Source organism: Xiphophorus maculatus, chromosome 12 (assembly GCF_002775205.1).
Source record: "Xiphophorus maculatus strain JP 163 A chromosome 12, X_maculatus-5.0-male, whole genome shotgun sequence".
In the NCBI taxonomy this organism is placed as follows: Eukaryota; Metazoa; Chordata; class Actinopteri; order Cyprinodontiformes; family Poeciliidae; genus Xiphophorus; species Xiphophorus maculatus.
The window spans coordinates 13,016,810-13,038,779 of record NC_036454.1 but is presented as its reverse complement, the minus strand read 5'-3'; the positions used below and the strand labels follow the sequence as shown (position 1 = coordinate 13,038,779).

At 38.7% G+C, this 21,970-nt stretch overlaps 1 protein-coding gene across 2 annotated transcripts in view; it reads right to left on the bottom strand.

Annotated features, from left to right (window-relative positions):
• The window catches only part of dock8 (dedicator of cytokinesis 8), a 62,913-nt gene that overhangs the window by 17,886 nt on the left and 23,057 nt on the right, over positions 1-21,970 (bottom strand). For both annotated transcript variants that reach the window (XM_023343436.1, XM_023343437.1), the window contains 31 exons: positions 19,604-19,813; positions 19,227-19,312; positions 18,490-18,556; positions 15,658-15,807; positions 15,364-15,444; positions 15,036-15,201; positions 14,169-14,305; positions 13,814-13,907; positions 13,330-13,492; positions 12,631-12,748; positions 12,460-12,530; positions 11,869-12,013; positions 11,664-11,765; positions 11,225-11,320; positions 10,848-11,082; positions 10,539-10,703; positions 10,266-10,444; positions 9,381-9,473; positions 8,789-8,884; positions 7,644-7,793; positions 7,249-7,362; positions 6,971-7,126; positions 6,571-6,704; positions 5,605-5,768; positions 5,101-5,252; positions 3,364-3,546; positions 3,036-3,162; positions 2,590-2,677; positions 2,380-2,476; positions 1,191-1,325; positions 824-976 (listed from right to left, as the gene is read on the bottom strand). In XM_023343436.1, coding sequence (XP_023199204.1) covers positions 824-976; positions 1,191-1,325; positions 2,380-2,476; positions 2,590-2,677; positions 3,036-3,162; positions 3,364-3,546; positions 5,101-5,252; positions 5,605-5,768; positions 6,571-6,704; positions 6,971-7,126; positions 7,249-7,362; positions 7,644-7,793; positions 8,789-8,884; positions 9,381-9,473; positions 10,266-10,444; positions 10,539-10,703; positions 10,848-11,082; positions 11,225-11,320; positions 11,664-11,765; positions 11,869-12,013; positions 12,460-12,530; positions 12,631-12,748; positions 13,330-13,492; positions 13,814-13,907; positions 14,169-14,305; positions 15,036-15,201; positions 15,364-15,444; positions 15,658-15,807; positions 18,490-18,556; positions 19,227-19,312; positions 19,604-19,813 — 4,107 coding nt within the window. The remainder of the gene's footprint in view (positions 1-823; positions 977-1,190; positions 1,326-2,379; positions 2,477-2,589; positions 2,678-3,035; positions 3,163-3,363; positions 3,547-5,100; positions 5,253-5,604; positions 5,769-6,570; positions 6,705-6,970; positions 7,127-7,248; positions 7,363-7,643; positions 7,794-8,788; positions 8,885-9,380; positions 9,474-10,265; positions 10,445-10,538; positions 10,704-10,847; positions 11,083-11,224; positions 11,321-11,663; positions 11,766-11,868; positions 12,014-12,459; positions 12,531-12,630; positions 12,749-13,329; positions 13,493-13,813; positions 13,908-14,168; positions 14,306-15,035; positions 15,202-15,363; positions 15,445-15,657; positions 15,808-18,489; positions 18,557-19,226; positions 19,313-19,603; positions 19,814-21,970) is intronic.

Genomic DNA, 21,970 nt, shown 5'->3' with positions numbered 1-21,970 from the left:
AATTGCATTCATTACCATTTTTTAAAGCTTAATTTTTTTTCTTTAGTCTGACAAAAAGAAAATACAGGTAAATAAATAGTTTTTAAAAAGTCCATAAGCTAATTTAGATTAGAGGATATTTATAAATATTTTTTGGGATTGCAAAGGTTGCAGACACCCAATCAAACCAATCAAACAAAGAAAGAATAGATGAAAGAAGCAGTCACAAAGTTCTTAGTAACTCTGGAGGAGCCGCAGAGGTCCACAGGTGGGGCAGACTGTATGGACAAATTGTTGAGTAAAAGAAATAAGAAATAGCACCTTTCCACAAGCTATACAGAGGATGCAACAAGCATGTGGAAGAAGTTGCTCTGGTCAGTGGAGGCCTGAACAGAACTTTGTGTCATTAGTAAATTATTTGAGTAGTGGAAAAATAACACCGTAGAGCACTATGAACACACCATCATTTTAGTAAAACATGGTGGTGGCACAGACATGGAGTAGGGATGTTTATAGTGGTTAATTCCAAAGCATCCCACACGTTTTAGATTTTGATTTGCTAAAATGTATTTAAAAAATACACAATTTCTCTTCCATTTCACAATTACAAACTAGATTATGATAGCCTATCAAATGAAATATGAGTAAAAAATGTTGAGGTATCAGATATTTTAAAAAAGCTCAAGAGGTATAAAAACATTTGAAAGTCGCTGTAAATTAACTTCACAGACTAACTATGAATTAATCTTTGCACAGGGAGACCTTTAAAGCAGGATTTTTACAAAGCTTATGGGATGCTCTGTTGTGTGTGTGTGTGTGTGTGTGTGTGTGTGTATTAACTTACGCTTGCATTACTGTAGCTGTATCTCATGATGAGATAGAGCGTGGCGCATGCCTGGCTCCTGTTCTCATCAACAGGGCTGCTGCAGTACTGAAGCACCTTCTGGCACAGATCTGCACACTGCTCCGCCTCCTCCTCGAACAACAGGTCTCCGAACTGCACGCAAGCAAACCATCAGGTGTGCTCTACAAGGCGGTGTGCTTACATACATCTATAATTCTAGCTTACATCAGCGGTTTGACACCCACACAAACAAATAAGAACATCTAATTTAGACTCAGATAATGTTTGTGTAATGATACCAACCCACACACACGGCATCCTTTTCAGAAAAACAGACCCACACACACGATTATGATAATGCAACTACCTTGACGACAAGTGCTCTCAGTGTGCTGAAGGTGTGACGGAGGAAAGTGGTGCTCTGGTTGCAGGTGAGAGAGTGGAGTAACACCTTCAACACGCCGCCAACAACGCTATCTTTACACTCATTTAACGGCACCGCCTGCACAAAGAGCAGATGGAGAAATTAGTCATAAAATGCAGATAGAAACACCTGCGGGTGGAACCCAGTAAATAAACACTGAGAGGACACAACACAACAAACCGACTATGTCATACTGAGATTAAAACATCTGGTGAGTCAGTTACACTGTTATCTATTATCATTTGGAGTGATTGATGGTTTACCCTGATTTACCTTGAGGTTTTCCTTGTACTTTGGTATCATCTTCAAAAAGCTCACCATGATCAGACTCAACACACAAATTTGATCTCTGCCAGTGCAACAAAAACGTAGGTCTATACTTTAAAATGTTGTACTTTGTGGTAAGATTCCAGGTGAGTGCAGACCGGTGGTGTCAAAACTTTTCGCAGCATGGGCTGAATTTGTAAAGTTGAAAGTACTTGCAGGGCACAAGACATTAATTCCTAAATAAAAATAGAAAAATACTTTTCTAATTACTGTTATAGGCTTGTGACAGTATTTGAAAGCCTCGCTCCTGCCACATTTCTAAGGGCTAGAAAGCTTCAGCTAATAGAGGTTTCCTTATAGTACAAACATATCCAGTCAGTATTAAAAATAAGGGAAGAGGGACAAAATGGGATTGAATCCAAGCAAATTGCTGTGAACCTTTTTGCCAAAATTATTCCACATTAACAAGTAGGAAGATTTTATCCAAATGTTGATTTTGAGGTTTTTGAAGACGCTTTGAAATAAATTAGGGAAGAGATGACACCCACACCAAAAAACATTTCCATGCCATCACTTGATCTAAAAAACTGGCAAAAGACTTACAAGTGTAATAATTACATATAATTATAGAAAATCTTAACCATAATTTATTTGGTTGGAAAAGCTGGATTTCATGTTAAAAACCTTTAGATCAGCAGTTGTATAACTTGTTTCCTTGTTTTCCTGCCAGTTCAATGTTTCTTTTTATAATTTTGTTTCTCTTCAATTCTTTGAATCTGTGTTTGAAGTAATTTGCCGTAAATTATATTACTTCAGTAAGCTGAGTGACAGTCCTAATGTGATTATGAAAAGATCATTTTCCAACCTGTATAATGGTCTCTAAAAGGTCCAGGACTATAAGATTAGCCTCTGTGGCTAAATTCCCACTGATGAGAGCCTCCTGGTCCAACTCTGCTTTTGTTCTGAAAGGCGATAATACAAAGGTTACACAAAAATAAAAAAAATAAACATATTGACTGTAGGAAATAGGGTTGGTAATTAGAGTAAAACCAGAAGTCACATATGGTAATCGTACTTATCCTGTCGATCGTTTGTTTGCCTCCACTGAGTGAGGTCTTTCCTCCAGCGCAGGTTCTCTCTCTGACCCACAGTTCTGTCCATTCCTGTCAGGAATTCAAAAGGAGGTTATGAATAAACAGGAAGAGAAAGTAAGAAGACTGTCAAACAAACTTACCTATGCTTTTTATTCAGTATATGAAGCCGTCCTTGTATGTAAGATGCATATTTATTGCAAACCTACACTGGGCTATCTTAAGTTAAAAAAAAATCTAATTGACAATTCATTAATTGGAAAAAGTAAATAAAATAAAAAAATTAAACCTTAATGCTGAAGAGAGTTTGTGTGAAAATTGTTCAGGCTTTGTTCTGCTTTTTTAAAAATATATATAACAAGGCATCAAATAAATGTTGTATTCCTTAAAATAAAGTTTTTTTTAAAAAACACAACAACAAATGTGTTACCTCCAACCCGTTTCATCATTTCTCCACGGGCTCCCATTCCTCTCAGCAGGGCTTCTTCTAGCTGCAGCTTGGCCTGCTGAGATTTCTGTAAGGCCTGTGTGCTCACTTTATCACTGCTCTGCTTACCCTGCAGAAGCACATTAAAAACAAAATCACCAGTTTGAAAGCACAACTCATACCATTTGAATATTTTGTAATAAAAATATATAAATGCAGACATGAAATTCAAAAAATACAACTAGAATTATTATTTTTTTTGTTTTTAAATAAAAGTTAAGAAAAATTGTTCCGTCTGCGCTATTAAGAAACAAAAAGGCCCATAACTGACCCTGTACTCAAAGCAAGATACACATATAGTGAGGAGCTCCAGCAGTTTATTGAGTTGTGAAGGAGGCATATCCACAGTCCAGCGCTGGATAAGGTTTCTATCAGCATTCTTCATCACCCAGAGGAAACAAACTAGCAGGTGGCGACTGGTGTCTGCAGCCAGGGTGGCAACAGATTTACCTTGCTGGGAACACATGAAGACAGACAGATACAAATTATATTCTTTACAAAATAAAGGAAGACATAAGTTTGATTTATAACGTATTTATATGTCTGAAGAGCCCCCAGGTTGGAGTCTGCAGCAGCACGTGTGTGCATAAACTGAGTTCAGCTTGGGTCATTGGTTGGTTCTGTCTGAGCTGCACTTTCAAACCAAACACGATGGATAAAGCGTCTGGTTAGCCTCCTGGTGAAATCACACCTTTGTCAATTCATAAGACCATTATGTACCTACGTATTTTAGGTACAAAATTTTTGTCTCTTTCATTTCAGATCTGCAAGGAAACCACTTTATACACATGTAAAAATGTTATATCATGCTAATTTCTGTAGCATTTAAGTATTTACAAAACCTATAGATAACATTTCTTAAAATGCTTAATGAATTGAATTCAAGACAATATTTATGTATTACCATCTGAAATATTTTTAAGTACCACTCCCATTTATTCTGGTTCTAATCCCCATTTGGGAACTTTATGAGATACAAGTCTATGCATGCATCTTTGGGCATCCCTTTTATAGATAACCCAACTCAAAATCATGCCACACTCCTCTTTCTAAAGGGTCGACCTGAGGTACATCAATAAGTGTATCTAATAGTATATCATTCACAAGCTTCTTTAAACCCCATTGTGAAGTGATTGGTCAGCTCTTTCACTCTGGCGTCAGAGAAGTATGGTTCCTCCCCATCTCAACAGGCCTTTAATCTCCTGCAGATTAATTTAGCTTCATTCGTGTGATGATGAATCACTGCTGTGGATGACTACTGCTGCTTCATTGTGTGGCAGTTTTGATAAATGTAGCCATTAAGCTCCCACTGCCCTATGTGTCCCACCTACAACCCGGTTACTCAAGTCTCTTTTTGTCCAGAGTTGAACTGAGTCAATCCTCTCCAGAACCGACACAGAACACCGTCGCATGTAAGCAAAAACGTGTCACTGTTTATTTGAATATCTACATTGTCAATTCTCCTGCAGTGACTAAATGATTCATGAATATTCTGTTTGAAGGCAAGCTGCCTGAATATGAGGAACCAGCGCTCTGGCTGCTGCTCCTCCGGTTTCTGACAACTACCAGGCCATGGGCTCATTCAAGTGAAAACCGCTCTTTCCACAACAGCCTTTCTCGTAACAACATACGGAGGGAACTGATTCATGTTCTGGAGTGGAAGAGAATGGCGGTGCTCAGTTTTGGTGCCTGTGCTGTTGTTGTTGCAGCCACAGCTTGATGGATGTGTTTGTCAAGGAGGACGGCCCTGTTCACTTATATCGGCAATGCCTGGCCATAAACCATCTTCCACAGATGTGCGTGTTTATGTGAATGAGTGATTTTTTATTTTTTTATTTTTTTTTGCAGGATGGATGAAGTCCATGTGTGGCTCTGACAGCTAATCAATCAGCATCTGCCCAGCTCACCTGTTGGGAAGCAAAACACTCACAATACAAAACCAGACAAAAGTTTTTAAACCCATTTAAAACTCTACAATCGTCATTCCAATTAGGAGCATAAACTTTACCAGGGATGCCATGGAGATAAGAACGTTACGCCCCAATGTGTTGAAGGGATTCCCAGCAATCGCCATGGCAACAGACTGATTGATAGGCGGCACGTTTTCAAGGTCATCCTCGGATTCGCCGGTCTTGTTCTTGCTGGCGCGTGTGTCACAAACTGAATGAGACAAACAGGAGCCGGGCTTATTCAAGTGAAGCAGAGAGGAGTTACAGCTGTAAGTTCAGCACTGCCATGTCTTAAGTAGACATAAGACAGACAATGGAGTCCGGCATTAACACATTTATGTCAGGGTGAAGAAAGATGGATGAACACGGGTATTTAGAAAAATAAAGTTATTTCATTGTGGCTAATTGAGGATTAAAGGCATGAACCTTCCACCTTTTTAAACCTCATTAATGGGAGGTTCCACAGTATCTTAATCACCAACACTTGGAGTGTTTTCTTGTCTTTTATCCCAAATACTGAAAAAAACTGTCATCAATCCATGATATGATACTTTTCCACATACCTGTGAAATCCAGGTAGTTGGTCGACTCTATAATAATCCCCACCAGGGGGAGGTAGAGAGCAGAAACCTTGGCCCTGACATCAGTTTTAACACAGCGATCATCCAGATCATGGGAACACAGCAAGCTGTAAATTGCATTGATAGCCTTTCTTTGAACCTTTCCCCTGCAAGCAGAGAAAAAAAGGTCAGTCTGTGTTTTTTACATTTCCTCACATTCCTTACAAACATAAAAAGCATATCTTATGATAGACCTTCACAAAGTAGTGTAATAATTTCGAAAGATAGTGACGGTTTACAACTTTTTGCAGACAAAAATCTGAAAAGTGTGGTATGCTTTTGTTATCAGCATTCTGGTAAAATTATCTTTTGCAACAATTATGGCTAAAAGTAATTTGGGGTGCATCTGAACCAGATTTACACAACTAGTCAGTGGAAATTTTTTCAGAATTATTTTTTACAAAAAGAGCTCAAGCTCAGCCAGAAGAGAAAAGAGTAAACACTCATTCTCAAGTTTATCCACAAATTCTCTACTAAATTGAAGTCTTGACTTTGACTGGGCCAGTCAATACAATATGCATCAACTAAATCATTCTACTGTAGCTCTGTTTGTATTTAGGATCACTGTCCTGCTGGAAGCGTTTTGCAACATCTAGTAACTTTTCTCCAAGAATTCCCACACCATAATGATGCCACCACCATGTTTCGTCCTGGGAATTTAAGGAGTTTCCTATGTTAGTTTTTCTGCCACACCGAGTTATAGGCAAAAAGGTTTATATTTCATTTGGTCGTTAGTATGCACTACCCAGCACTGGACAATCATTTAAAATCCAGGGTTTTTTGGTTTTACTGTGACAAAAAGTGAAACATTTCCTCATTTGATGAAGATTCAGAATGCAGCTTTCAAATAAAAAAATCTGAAAGTAGCAAAAAAACAATTGGAAACAATTTGACAGAGTTCCTCCCTACCCTTCTGACTCCATGTCAAGTGCCGCGCTAAGTTCTGTTAAGAGCAGACCGGTGAGGTAATGCTGTTGCTTGAATTCCTGAGACAGATCAAACAACGCCAAGATCCTCTGCTGTTCCTGGTAGGAGCCAGAACTCTGAATGGAAGAAAAAACAATGAAATGAGAGGGAAACAGTCAGAAGCCAGGAGTAGCTACAATGTTTGAAAACATGTTAACTGAATGATCAGATATTGTCTCTACATTCCTCGTTATGATATTTCCAGAATAAAGTAGTCTACGGCTTTGTTACTTTGCATTTACAGCCATGATGTGCTATGCAGAACACGTGCTTTGCTTTAAAATTGCATTAAATTCGATGGCCTTAGATACAAATTCGAAATCTTCCACTCGAGTGGGCACACCTGTGAAGAAATGGACGGACAGGGAGAGGCGGGCGCAGAAGCCGGGCTGCTGAAAAAGAGGCTCAGGTTGAGGTAGTGCTCATGGCTGCAGAGGATTCGCAGGAACTCCAGGCGCATGCTGATCAAAGTTGGCATTGAAACACTCTTAGCGGACATCTACAAGTGAAAAAAAAAGAAGAGAAATGGTCAATATTACCTTCAAGGCATGTTATTTTATACAAAATTGTATATATTAAATCTAAAATGATGCTTCTGCATGAGTCTGACAGCGGCTTCACCTGGTTGCAGTAGTTTCTCACAAGCTGGAAAACAAACCCTCGGTCCATGAGGGACAGCAGGTCGTAGAGGAAGAAGGCCAGACTGATGTTGATTTTCTCTGCTTGCTCTACCTCCTGAAACAACAGTCAACAAACAGCAATCAGTAAGCTCCACTGACCGGATCTCGACAAGCATCTAGCTGAGCAAGCCAAGCTTTTGTTACCACAGAGACAAATTTAATTAGCACTTGCAGCTCCCTGTTGTTTAGAGGACACAGAGAAGATGAACACTCAAACAGCCCAACTCAAGAGATCAGAAGGTGTGGAGGGGGTCCTCTATTAAACAGCTTTGGGACTCGAGTTGAGGGAATCTGCTTCAGTTAGCTCAGCTGATAAATGTCTTTATATTTTGTCACCTTTTGTTGTTTGACAAGGATTGTGCAAATCTCTGCTGTGACCACAGAGACGATGGTGGTGACGTCATCTTTGAATCTGTCAGAGAAGCGGCTCCTTCGGGGGACAGTGTACCTGTCTAGCTGAGACACATGCTGAGCCATGCTTTTCACCTGTTTACACAAGCCACACAGGAAACAAACAGGAATCACACATCAGGAAAACATGGAGAGAAAAAAAAAGCCAAACACATGCAGCAACCACACAGACAGTATACGGAAATTGGTTGACGCCACGGAGATATTAAGATACATATCGTTAAACGTTAGAATTGTCTTATTTTAGTTTCCCATTTTTAGCGGAGTAGAAACACCTTAATTTTGATGAAAAATAAACACTGAAGGCATTTTATAAAGAAAAGGCTTTAAACTCTCCTGTTATCAGAGGCAAACCCAGCAAAAATGTTGCCCTATTCATATTATAGTATGTACAATTATAAGTGCTATAATATAAATATGATATTAAATAATATAAAGATTTTAACAATACATGTAATAAACTATAGTGCATATTTGTGGTTTCACCTATACGCTGACTTTTATAGCATGTGTAGTCACAACAGAAAATTCAACTCAAGTTTGAAAAATTATCTTTTTGGGTTTTTTTTACAAGAAAGGGTTGACAAATCTTAAATCTTGCTTTAATGAAAGAATTTCTTACAAATAAAATCCTTCAGTTTAGGTCTGAACATTAAACATTTTGAGCTAGAGAACATTGTAGACTCCTTAAAAGAAACAATAGTTTATTTCTGAATTTTAAGTCATACACCAATTTCAATGTTACTAGTGTACAGGAATATTTTCTTCTCTTTGCCATTAGAATTTATTGGGGATCTGTATGAGCAATACAAAACTCTATTCTACACAAAAGATATTTCCTTTCCTTTTTCCTTTGCTCCATGTCCCCCCTCCCAGGCTGTGCAATCCTAAAACCGTAAAAACGGCAACTGTTGGTATCAACAGTAACGTCAATGTTTTATTTGAATCCTTTTGATTTTTTAACCCTAATTATTACCAATTTGTAAAGTCATATGTTTATTTAACTTTTTTGCCTTGTAAGTTAAATTCAAACATGGAGTCGTAAAAAATATTAAAAATTTGACACTGACCAATAGTTCAAAGAAGAACCAGGCATATTTGTAAGCGTTTTCTCTGCAGACGCCAGTGCTGACAACCATCTGCAGAGCCAGCTCCTCGTGAAATTGCTGTAATAGAGAAAATAAAATGTAGTGAAAAATAGTGCATCTACAGTTTCACTGAACTCTGACCAACCACAATGTCCTCAACGTTACACTCCCACCTTGTGGCTAATAGAGGATAATGGATGGTGAATTTTCCAGACTGTAGGTGTTCGTTTTGGTTTTCCATACATTTCCTCTGTATGTGTACAGAGTATAACTTAAATCTGTTATTTCCTAAAAGAGTCAAGTCCTCTTGTCCAACACAAAGAATGCAGTCATATTTTAACTACCACATAATTGTTGATAATAGTAACGTATTGCAAGAAGAAGAAATGAGTCCTCAGATGACCAGTAGCTGCTGTTTGAACTCTCTGTATAGTATCCTATCCTTATTCTATTTTCCCCAAAAACAATTCTCTCTTCTGCTAATTCTCTAAATAAACCAACCGTATAAGAAATGAACATGTATATCACACTAGATTTTATGCTTTGCAGCCTTTCTGTTCTTTCTAGTCGGTACCTTTCTGTTGGAGGGCCTTGTGCTTCCTGCAGAGTTTGGATAGTTGCTGGTTTCCACATAGGTGGATACGCGGCTGCCCGGGTAGTTGAGGCCCTGCAGGCAAAATGTTCCATCAAACTATGATTGATGTTTTCAGGCTGAAGAGTAAATTCTGTATAAACTGAAAAGTTGGGGTGTTTACAGACAGAACCACATATTTACATACACTTTGTCAAACATGCATAAGATTTTCTTTCCTCCAACTGTTTCACATTAAATCAGGTCAGAGATTACCAAGAATATTTATGCCACAATTTGAGTGTAAGGCTGTAAACATCCATTTTCTTTGTGTGACATCATAGAAAACCCTTAAGGAAATCAGCAAAGATAACATGAAGATAACGATGGACCCCCACAAGCTCGGTTCATCCTTTCCAGAAAATGCAACATTCATCTGTATTAAGTCTGACCATTCTGTGTCTGATCTCTTAGACACAGAACTCATTCTGTGTCTAAGAGACGCAAAAGCAACAGACCTTGTGAAGATGCTGGCTAAAGCTAATGCAGGACAGTGTCATTATCCACAGTACTGACATGTACTGTAATTCACCCAGCATGCAAGACGTCACTTTTCCACAAACGAAATACTTAGCAAGTTGAATACTTTTGTTAATCCCATCTGACAAAAACAGGAAGAGTTTCGTATGACTATTAAAAAGTGAGGAAATTTAGTTCAAGGGTCTTTTTATGACATATATGTAAACATCTCATCTAAACTGTACAAGCCATACCCTGTGATTCTTTACATCTGTCTAACAATCAGGTAAAAGATATACATTCAGTGAAAACTGAGATAGATCTCTTGACACTTCAAAATCCATCTGGTTTGGTCAAATTAATCATTACCTTTGCAGAGAGAATGTCTTTGATCTCTGCATCTTCATCAGAAGCTTGCTGAGCAGGAATGTCGGGGTTGCTGCTGCTGCGGATCCGGGACTGGAGGAGCATGCTGCCGACTCTGGCGGCCGTAGCCGGACCTATGGTCATGTAACGGCTGTCTGATGATGGAGCTGAACCTGCTGGACCTGAGGGCAAGGTCCCCAAAAAAGCATAGAAATAAAAAATCTGGAGATTTTGGCAGTAAATACACTTCAGTGACTGAAATGATGAGGACATTACCGGCATTCTGTGTGTCTCGGGGGGGATCAGGAAGACGAAAGACCCAGTAAAGGTAGGTTGCTAAGAGGATATTTCTTCCCAGCTGGTCCCTGAATAGTTCCTGGCTGTTATGAAGGCTGTTGACAATAGACACCACCGACTCAAAGGCTATCTGGGCCAGATTGGCTAAAAAAAAGGGGACATGTGCACAAATATGCACATAGATATGGTTAGAAATTTAAAATCAGAAAATATAAGTAAAAAGATAAAACAATTTTGTTATACTATGACAAAAATATGAGAAACATCTTATTTTAAGTGGCATCTCACCAGTTTGGCCAGCTATGACCATGGGCTGCATGATGAGGGTGAAAAGTTTATCCAGTATCCGGTGGAGGAAGAGCACCAGAGGCTCTAAATTAGAGGAGGACAGAGATATGATGCTGAGCTTCAGCTCGTGCTCCAGTTTGTTCTCGGGAATCTTCTCGTCCTTGATCCGCACAGGGAATGTAGTTCCACCTTCCAGCGCATGACACAGGGTGAAGAAACGCTCCAAGTGATTGTCCTGGTGCAGTAAAGGGATGATTGTTTCAGAGAAGTCACAATAAAAGAATGCAGAAAGGCATATTAGAAAGCAAAAACAGGTTGTAATTGAAGATGATCTATCTGGTCTGTGAAACAAGTAAAACTTTGAAATTTGTATTTACTTGAGGGTGAACAGACGATACAGTTTGGACCTCAAGGTTGAAAAGCCCTTTGTGGCTCTCCATCCACTTGACCGGAGGGACCTGGGGTGGAAGTTTCTACAAGGAACACGGCAGAAAATTTTTTTATTTCAGTCTGCAAAAACATTCTTAATGTGCAATTTGTAAATAGATACGCATTATATCCACCAAAGTTTTTTTATTAGAAACACCTTTAAATTGATATTTAACTCCATCAAGTTAAATATCAATTTAACTCAAGTTTATTGACTTGTTGAAAGTCAATAAACTCAAAAGTAAATGTGTTAGTGCCTGAAATGATGCATCTTTGCCAGCTTTATCATAATAAATTCCACCAAGATTGTGGCTGCGGCATGACAAAATGTGAAAAAGTTCAAGTGGTATGACTACATTTGCAGTTCACATATTTAACTGTGTGTACCTCTGGAGTGTGTAGCGAGTAGTTGACAGGAAGTCGGTCCAGAACGATGGGCAGACAAAACTGTCCAGTCTGCAGCCGGTCGCAGCTCAGGATGGGCAACCACTGCACCAAAGGCAAACACCAGATTCATTAGATCAGCAAAGTTGAAGACTGAAGACTTCAAGACTGAAGCGAGGAGTGTTATCAGAGAAAAGCTAAATCTCACAGAGTATCCAATGAGGGTCTCGCAGTTGCCGCTCTGGTTCTGTTTCTGTTGGCAACTGATGTGGTAGAAAGTGAACAGCAAGTGATGCCTCTCCGTCAGGCGGGCTGGAAGGGAAAGCTTCACCTCTTCATAGAAGTCTGGAGACCTGAGAAAGACAATAAAACAAGAGAAAGCACAAAAGAAAAGAAGATGAAAATGGAGGGTAAGAGACATGAAATCCACAAATACTTACATGATAAAAAGATTTATCAAAGTAGAAGTATTAAAAGAAAGTAGGGCGAAGTGAGGGGAGAAGTGAGGACGGAGACTGAAGTCCTTTGAAAAGAATATTATAAAACAATGAAAAGATAGAAGCAGAGGATTACTAAAAGGGGAAGATGTTACAAAATAAACAACTGAGAAATAAATATGCTTTATGGACTAAATATTTCAAAACATACATGCTAATGAATTACAGTAGCAAATCTCCCAAATTTCAAGTTTTAATAATTTATTTATTTATTCATTCATACTTGCATGTATATTTTTTACATATCACAGCAAAGCCTGACATTTAAGGAATCAGAGTTATATGCAATAACATGTACTTGCTTGTTATGGTATGTAACAGGCGTGTAAACTTCTTGTAACAACTCGGGACTGCTGGATTTCCCAAAAATAACCTAAAAATAAAAAGGAACATAAAAAGGAATAAAAACATGAATGCATTTCACAATATGTCAACTTTCAACATGTTAAATGATTTTAAACCGTTACACTCACAGGCAGAACACAACTGGGGTCCTCTCCACTCATAAACTGGATTTTGATGGTGATATTTCTTGCTGATGTGAGCCTGTTGACAAAGTTTAGTCTCTGAGGGTAGACAAAGAGCAGGTTCCTACAGAGAAACAGAGAAAATGAGGATGAGACCTCCTGGTTATAACATAAGAAAAGAATCCAAAGAAATATGCGAGTGAAAGAAAGCAATTACAAAAAAAATCACTAGATGGCGCTCCTGTAGCAAATATATCTTAGCTATCTGGTGGTAAGTTGATGAAAATCTCTCCTGGCCTCTCATGGTTGGCTAACACCACGGCTGTTATTAAGAAGGCAATGCAATATTTGCACTTCCTGAGATTGCTCAAGAAGGAAAACATCGACCAGAAGCTGCTGATAACATTCTGTCGGTCCTCCATAGAGATCGTCCTAACCTATTGTGCCTTGGAAGAGACAGCAATCAAGAAAGAGCAAAAGATCATGGGCTGCAGTCTCTCTTCTCTAAAATGCAATTAGAGTCTTCACTGCCTCAGCACAGCAAAGCATGTTAACAAAACAGCACTTTTTTATTCTTTTACTTTTAGCAGATAGTAGAGCCAAACAGCACTTTGATGTAGCCTTTGAATTTTGTTGTACTTCCGACAAAATTTGTTGTATACAATTATGTTAAATGCTTTCTATTTTAACAGACGTCAAACACACCTGTAAATGTTGTGAGGGACATATACTTCACTGGAGGGAAACTCCAGCACCTCTTTGACGGGACGGATGTTTTTCTCAGCCACGGGTATGAGTGGGATGAGTTCGGTGGACAAGCAGGCCTGCGGCGTGTCGTGGATGGGAGACATGTCCAATTTAATGCAACCTGGAAGACATGATCATTTACAGTTTGCTTATACGGCACATTAAATACTGCATTAGCCAAGAAACAGACACCCAATAATTAGAAAGGGAGAAGGGAAAAAAACACTCCCTTCAGTGAAATGCACTTTCTGGCCATGAACGATATCAGATCAATACCTCTATTTTAGAAAAAAAACTTTTTAATCAGTTTGATGCCAGTGTGACTGGCATTAAATTGGAGAACTGTTAGCTGCATTATTCCTCTTTACTCTGTGAAAAAAGAAAAGCTGCTGCATGAGATTCAGTAAACAGATCAAATAGTTAAATGCAATGAGAAAAAAACCTGGTATTGTCTTGATCCTTCTTTGTGGAGTTGAGGATTTCTTAATATCAGCTAAGAATTTCAACAAATCCTCATCACTAAGACGATCCCCTTCCTGAAACATAAACACACACAATGTTAGTTTTATAAATTTACATAAATGGCAAAAGTGAAAAGGTCTCAAATTAATTAATATACAAAAGGTGCAACTACAAAACAGAAACATTAAAAGAGCTTTATGCATTTATATGTATTTTTCTTTTCATAATAGGCCGCAGGGACAAGCTGGTACACGTCCTCGTCTTTGCGACATTTATCTTGCTGAGTTTAGCTTTAAAAGGAAACAAAGCTTGATTTCTGTGTTTGGTTGCCTAACCTGTTTGAAAATCGTAGTGATAGTGATAGTTGCAGGTTTGAAAGTGTGAACGTTGTAACAAGCTTCTTCCATGCTAGTGAAACGCTCAGAGTTCCTCCTGGGGAGCTGCGTTTTCCGGTCCATGCTGCTGGATTTACCTTCAGGAAAGGAAAAAAATAAAGATTGAATAAATATAAACTCAGTGAATAATGAATGCATTATGACAGATTTTTGAAAGAAACTATTTTTTTTTTTACAATATGTGGAAACACTTTACAATATTGCCAGAGAACAAGTGAGTGCAATTAGCTGAAAAGTTGACATGCGGGAGATGACTTGTTGAGAAATTATGATATCACTTATGAATATCCAGACATACTAATTTCGAAAAGGGTCTAAAGCCCTAGACAGTTTTATAGACAATTACTTTTGTTAGAAGATCACTGCCATTCCCTTTCCATCTTGGCTTTGCACTAATTTCCACATCTCACCAGTTCCTGTGCTGGTCTTCGCTGTTTTGTTTTTTGTTGTTGTTTTTTTATCTTTTTTTAAGACACAACTTTCAGAAATCTTTTTGGTCTGACATTTCTTCCCTCTAGTCCATTCTCCTGCTTTTTTATTTCAGCAATATACTGATACTGTCGATAGGAAGGATTTGACAGGACATCTATGCTCATTTAAAATTCTCATTTGAAAAATGTGTTTCTTACGTGAAATATGTAAATATACTGTGAAGGACGCATTAAGAAGTTGTGCCCAAGATTACTTTGTACTCATTTAGAATAAAACATAATCTGGATCTTCTGGTAAAGCTCCAAAATATGATGAAAAACCACATGCAGGACTCTAAGCAGGAGCAGGTTCTTCTGTGGACAAACTCGTACACACCTCCTTTTAGGCTGTCAGAATCTGTGACATCGCGGTCTGAGGCAGCAGTTTGAGAGATGACCTCCATGATGTTAACTGTTGCCCAAGCAAAAGGCATGCGATAGCGGCCCAGCCTCTGGCAGAAAGCCTCTGCCTGGCTCTTCAGTTTCTCAAGTTTGTCTCTGTTCTGAAATAAAGAAAGAAAGCCACAAATCTTTACTTTCATTTTAGAGTTAAATAATAAACCCACAAGAATCATTGGCTTTACCAGGGGAAGAAAGAAACAGGCCAGCTTATTTCTGTGAAGTGAGTCTGGTGACACAACAAACAGATTGCTCTGCTACTTTACCTTTGTAGAGTCACTCTCCCGCATTGTTAAATAGGGGTCAGCACAGTCACTAATCTCTCCTTGCTGGAGGACCTTCTCAATCTGAAACACAGACAGGAAGTACACAAGTAATCAGAGAAGCTTGCAACATTTAAGCCCCTCTAAAAAATCTATATCTTGCTGGGAAAGGTTCACAATGCATTGAATTACAGGGTACGCAGTATATTTTAGATTTCAACTATGGGGTTTCTTTAAAACCAGGAACCTCTGCTGTTTTCCACATGATTGTCATAGGACATCGGTTTTTATTCTTACCTTGATGACCAGGTATATATCAGGGGACGGGTAAGTGACAGAGAAGATGGCAGATCTAGCCAGGGTGGAGTGATCCACATGTGGAGTGTGAGGTTTCAAGAAGTTTCTAAACTGCTCTGAGTTGAGATCACAGTAGAAGTTCTCTGATATCTGGATGATAAAATGAAAGAAACATAGATTTTTTTTAAAGAGAAGAGTAGTATATTAGACAAGCAGCAGTCTCAATAAATTGATCAAAAAGCATTGCTGACTCAGCACTCAGCAATTTCTCATCTCCCTTTTTTATTACAGCCTGCAGGCAGAAAGAAAATGTTCTGATCTGACCAAACCTGCTGCGTGTCATGTGATCCTATTTACTGCAGGGCTTTTAACCTCTGTCCATAATACTGCACTGACCAGAGCAGCACACACTCAAACAAAGCAAATCTGCCGTGTTTTGGTAGCTGGAAATCATCAAGATTAACTTTGATCGGGTTGCATGCTTAGATAAGTATTTTGCCAAAGTCTTTTTGTCTAATCTAGTTTATCTATCACAAAACACCTCATAACATATTGACTGGTTTTACTGCAAATGTTTGTTTTTTTTCTTCTTCATGGCAAATATGCCTTCTTGCAAGACATCCATCCATTTTTATATGCAGGATCACCCACAGAGCTGGTGCCTATCTTCAGCCGTCATTGAGTGAGTGGCAGGAAAGAAACCAAAAGAAAACATGGAAACTCAACAATTAGATGGACCTCTATAGGTAATTAGTTGCACTGTATTTTATTTCAGGTTATCAGACTAACTGTAATGAATAAATTGCATGCTATACTTTTCTTATTTTACTTTTGAAACATTTTAAAAAACTATTCATCTTTTGCTAATATGAGCCAACTGACTTCTACAGTTAGACATGCATCACTCACTCACTAAAAGTAAAGGCCCAGGGTTCACTTTGTTCATATTCAGAGAGAATCATTATTGCAAATCACCATTAAACTGTGATGAAATGACACATGGAATGTAATAACCCCTCTTCAACGTGACGTTGTTTCTGATCACAGAGTCCGCCTTGCACCAACAAGCTTTGCATTGTCAGACGAAGAACATCTGGTGCTTTAGAATTAGCATCTGCGTGGCACGTTCCTCTTCTAACCGCTTCAATCAAAACAAATCTTTGTGAAAACTGCTGGGGAAAAAAAGAATTTACCATGCCTGCTAATATATTTTTTATGCATAAACTGCATGAGTCTGACCTTATACTGCTGACTACAGAGGAATGTTCTTAAGGAATGATATATCTTGGTAAACTTTATTACAAAATAACAAAGGTCATCATTCATAATAGGGAATACTTGTAAAGAATCAATTTCTTTCTTGCTGTAAAAATAAGCTAATTTGCTTGCATGCCTAATGTAAAACCTCTGTCTGTTTTACATCTGCACATTTTAAATCCTAAGTAGGCCGCTTGTTGGGCCAAAGCCTGCCTCTGTGCTCTAAGAAGGACATTTTTTAATAACCCAGAGTATTAAGTGGAATTTTATGAACATCTGCTGCAGATTTCACAAACGTAAAACAGCCTGAGAGGTGCATGAAAAAAACACAACACAAGCAACAACCCTATTTTTAACCGCAACACTGAAAACAGAGTAAAACAGGCTAAACAAGCACACAGAGGAGAGCTTCACAAATATATAGAGGAAAAAGGGGGAAGATCTTAAAGATAAGTAGGTCAAAAGTGATTAGTTTGTAGTTTCAACTGTAATCACCTCTGACAAAACAAGAGCGACAGTTTCCTCAACATGCAGATAGAGACGTGCTTCATGACTTTTCAGCCTTTATTTTTACTCATAGCAATAGACAGGAAGTTGTTTCACCGCCACAAAGATACGCCATCAGAATAGCAACTTCACATTATTTGCAATCATTTTTTTAACTTAATATGCTCTCCAGACTTATTGGCGTTCCTGGTAAAGGTGAATTTAAAAAGCCTAGAAAGAAAATCAGCATTTTTTAACTATCATTTTGAAAACCAACTTTCAATATAATTTATTTAAGGTGAGAGGGTATTGCCACATTTGTTGGGACCCCTAAAATTTATTCTGTCTCCAATTTTGATTTAACACCTTTACTTCCTAAAGTCAATCAGAGTGTCACATAGTCTAAATACCAGCTGTCAACATGTCAACCGATTATTTGAGAGACCTACCAGGAAAGATCCCGCTCTGTAGGACAGAAACACAAACATAAACAGGCTGCGTCTGCTAAACACTGCTGTCTGTTTAAATGTAATTGCTCACTTTGGTTTGATGAGATCAAGTTAAAACTTTTCAGAAACAAATACTTAGCAATTTGAATGATGAGTATATAGCTACTGTTAAGTACTGTGTGGAATCTGTAGGGTGGGTCTCAATTTTTTCCCAAATGTTCTTTGACATACAATTCTAAATACAATTCCTGCATACAACAGCAATAAAACATTAACTTGTTCTCAGGCTTTTTACTAATCTTTGCCAGGAGGTGGGCAATAAGAAGCTTTTATTTGGTGCATCATCCTGAAATATAAGCTAATAAATCTCCTTCTGTGGTGGTAATTTTCAGTTCTTCTCTTCCACCCATTAGAGTATCATCAAGCTGTTAATCTTGCAAAGCAGCACAAAAACCATGAGAGCAAAAACCATGAGAGAAGAACGGCAGAAGGATATAGCTGACTGACTATCCCTAGCATTAGAATTAATGTGAGGAAATACCATTGTGCATATGTAGACATGAGAACACTGGGACACACCCGGCAGACTAGTACTACTTAATAAGAATAGCTACTCTGCAAAAATAATGAGTTTCCTTACCTTTTTTTTCTCTTTCAGGTCATATAAGGCCATGGTGGCAAAAATGGGCTCAATGTCAATTTCAAACCTTGAAGTGGAGGAAGAAGAGGAAATATGCAAATTAAGTATGGCCAATGAGTGGAACTCTGTTTTTACAGTTGAGCTCAGAATATATTTTCTTCCTGTAAACGGCAGTTATGACAGGAAGGAACCCATTGTCCCGACGCTAAATGATGACATGCTGAACTGAGGGATCAAAAAAAGGGGGTCAGATAGTATGATGCCAAACCACTGCAATTTGAGAAATTAACCCAGACATTTGGCAGCTGTATGGGCTGCACAGGGACAGGCATTATGAAAAGTGTAAGGCAGAAAAATGTGAGTGGTCTGCGTATTTATGTGTGTGTGTAGGACAGAGAAAAATTCACTAAGTAGAGAGAGGAATACAGACTTTTTAGGGAGGAACCCCTCCACAGAGCAGTCCTCCACCCTGATGTATTGCTTTGTCTGTCAATGAATTCCTTTTTATTAATCTACTTAGACTCATAAATAACAATCAGATGTTAAATCCATCAGTACCTTATTTGCTATATAAAACAGAAAAGTTTACTTTCATACATAATAGGGTGCTTGAAGATTTTCACTTTAAAACAAGCAACTGCTGGCTCTTTGCCCACCGTGTACAATGAACAGAAAGCAGCTGATGAAATGATAGAACCATTCTCCCTCCCACAATATAATGAAAATGTATGACATACTTCATGGCCTGGCATCGAATCAAGATGCGTTCTCCAGTGTGTTCTTTGGGGCAGTCGGGAATGGGCCGGATTTCCACCGCATCGTCCTAGAACAAAAACAAAAAGAAGCAAAAAATGAAAAGCAGATGTAGATGGGCCGGAAGAAAATTTATATTTTCAGAAAAATGTTTTTGCACAACGCAAGTGACGATTTTCCTAAATATTTGAGATTCTGCAAATGTGGAAACTAAAACTAAGCTCAAATCTGCTTAGAGTTAAGGTCAACATTCAACATTTATATTAAAAGTTGCATAAGTTTCCATAAATAAAACCTTGATTTAGTTGGTTTAAATATGTGAATTATGCATATTTAAATAGCTAAATAGTGAATACTTTACCTCATCAGGTGGCGGGTAAAGCGCAAACACCTCAGGATGTCTTTTTGCATGCCGCGCCTCCTGGTGCAAGCGATCCAGCTCCTCATGGCTGCTGAAGGCCAGCAGTCCTTCGACCCTCTGGTCCGGAGCCAGGCTTCGCAAATTAAAATCACACGAGGTCAGTGTGCGGTCGGAGTCGTCGCTCAGCCCTGCTAGAGTTGGAGACTTGACCTGAGGCAAAGATGGAGGAGGACACGTTAGCGTGATGGCGTGGTCCAGGTGGGAGCAGCAGAATCACATTCATGTGACAGGAATGAAAATACTTGAGAGAAAAATTATGGATGAATAAAAGATGACCATCTTTTATGTAAAGTGCCTTGAGGCAATATTTATTGTGAATTGGCGCTATATAAATAAATTGAATAAAACTGAAATGTTACATTGTTTACATAAAAAGTACTAGTGGCTCAATTCTGTGTTTAGTGTCATTTCTTTTCTGATTGAAGTCATTGTCAAAGCTACTGCTCTCTTTCAATCCATCTTCTTTTCTTTTCCTACCTGTAGAAAATGCTCATAGGCCAGCGCTTGTGTTTAGCTGCATTTTCCGTGGCTATCTATAGATCTCCATTACTATGATTAACTTTATAAGTGCATATGTGTACAAATGCAAGAAAGTGGTCTCTCAGTAAAATAAATTAAGAACCACTGTTATAAAATAAGTGAAAATAAGCTAGTTGTCTCTAGTGTTATCTCCAGGACACACAGGAGGTATGTAGTCAATTTGTCCTGAGCAGCACAGAGTACAGAACTGATCTGTTCATTTATTTCTGGAGTTGATGATTATTTGATAACCAGAACACTGCAAGCAACACATCTGGACTGAAGAAAGCATCAGGAACTTCCACTAATCAAGTGAATTTCCTTTTGTGATATACAGATATGTTCGGAGGCCCTTTAGGATCATCTTTGATCATGTCTGAATAATAAACCCATTTGCAGTATCAAATTACTTCCAGATTGGTTGAAGCCATCTTAAAATAATACAGCCTTCTTAAAAGGTTCAATCATAGCTAGGTCATTTCCTAAACTGTGTTTACACAAGAGCTCTTTGGAGCAACCCCAGGATTTCAACACCAGAAGACGGTGTGTTGAGACAAGGCCAAGTTTATAGATTACATTTTCAAAAGCCTGAGTTGAAAAAAGACAATCTATCTTTTTTTGACAGTTTCTTTGCAGATGTACATGCAAAGTAAAGAAATTCATTCATTCATCAGTTTAATTCAAATGATGACATGAAATGATTAACAGAAAATACTCTTTAATTTCAATAACTTTTGTGTTTAAAGAGAAAGTTCTGTTCCTGGCATGAACACCAAGCTACTGGGCATGGCATGACTCCCCTGCAGCCACACTGCATGATGAGGACCTTCTCTCATGCCACCCCTCTCTTCTTGTCTTTTTCACTCTCATCATCCATCAAGCCCAGATCCAAGCTGTTACACTACAGGGTAGGACTGACCGAGCAGCCACCCTAGTAAAGCTTCACCCTGTCAAGGCTCCAGGAGTCCATCACACCACATACCCGGGGCTTTTGTTGAAACAGATTGGACCAAGGACAGGGGACAATAGTGTTGTTCTTCCCATCTCTCTCTCTCTCCCTCTCTCTCTCTGGCATAGACATGATGGGAAGCCTGCAGCAGTAATAGGGGGCCTTTGGGTTTGGATGATTAACCAGAGCAAGCAGTGGGTGGAAGTGGTGCTTTAAGGGAGCTGGGTGGCAGGGACTGCCTAACTGTGGGAACCAGGGATTTGGTCACTCTGTGACCGAAAAACTACAAAGAGGCCAGCATGGGAAGTTGGCCTAAGAAATCACCACTAGGAAAATGAGGCAGTGACCTGAGCAGGTTGGTTGGTGAATTTATAATTTTCCACATTTTACAACATGGGGAACTTATTTCGTTAAACAAATTGGGAAAAGGAGGGGGAAAACTCAAAAACCTTAAGCTACAAAAATGGATACATTAACAGTAATCACATATAATATAAATGGAGTAAATAATCCAATAAAGAGAAATAAAATTTTGACCCAGCTAAAAAGGCTGAACTGTTCAATTGCAATGCTTCAGGAGACCCACCTTAATGAGACAGAACATAAAAAACTCAGAAGGGTGTGGGTAGGGCAGGTTTACAGTGCTTCATGTGAAGGGGGCAGACGAAGAGGATTTGCCTTCTTATGTCATAGATCACTAGGCTTCGTTGTAGAGAACACGTATGAAGACAAAAAGTGACGCTATATTTTGGCTGTAGGTACAATTAGACGAGTGAGTATATCCCTCTTAAACATTTATGCGCCTAATGAAGATGATCCTAGCTTCTTCAAGGACATTT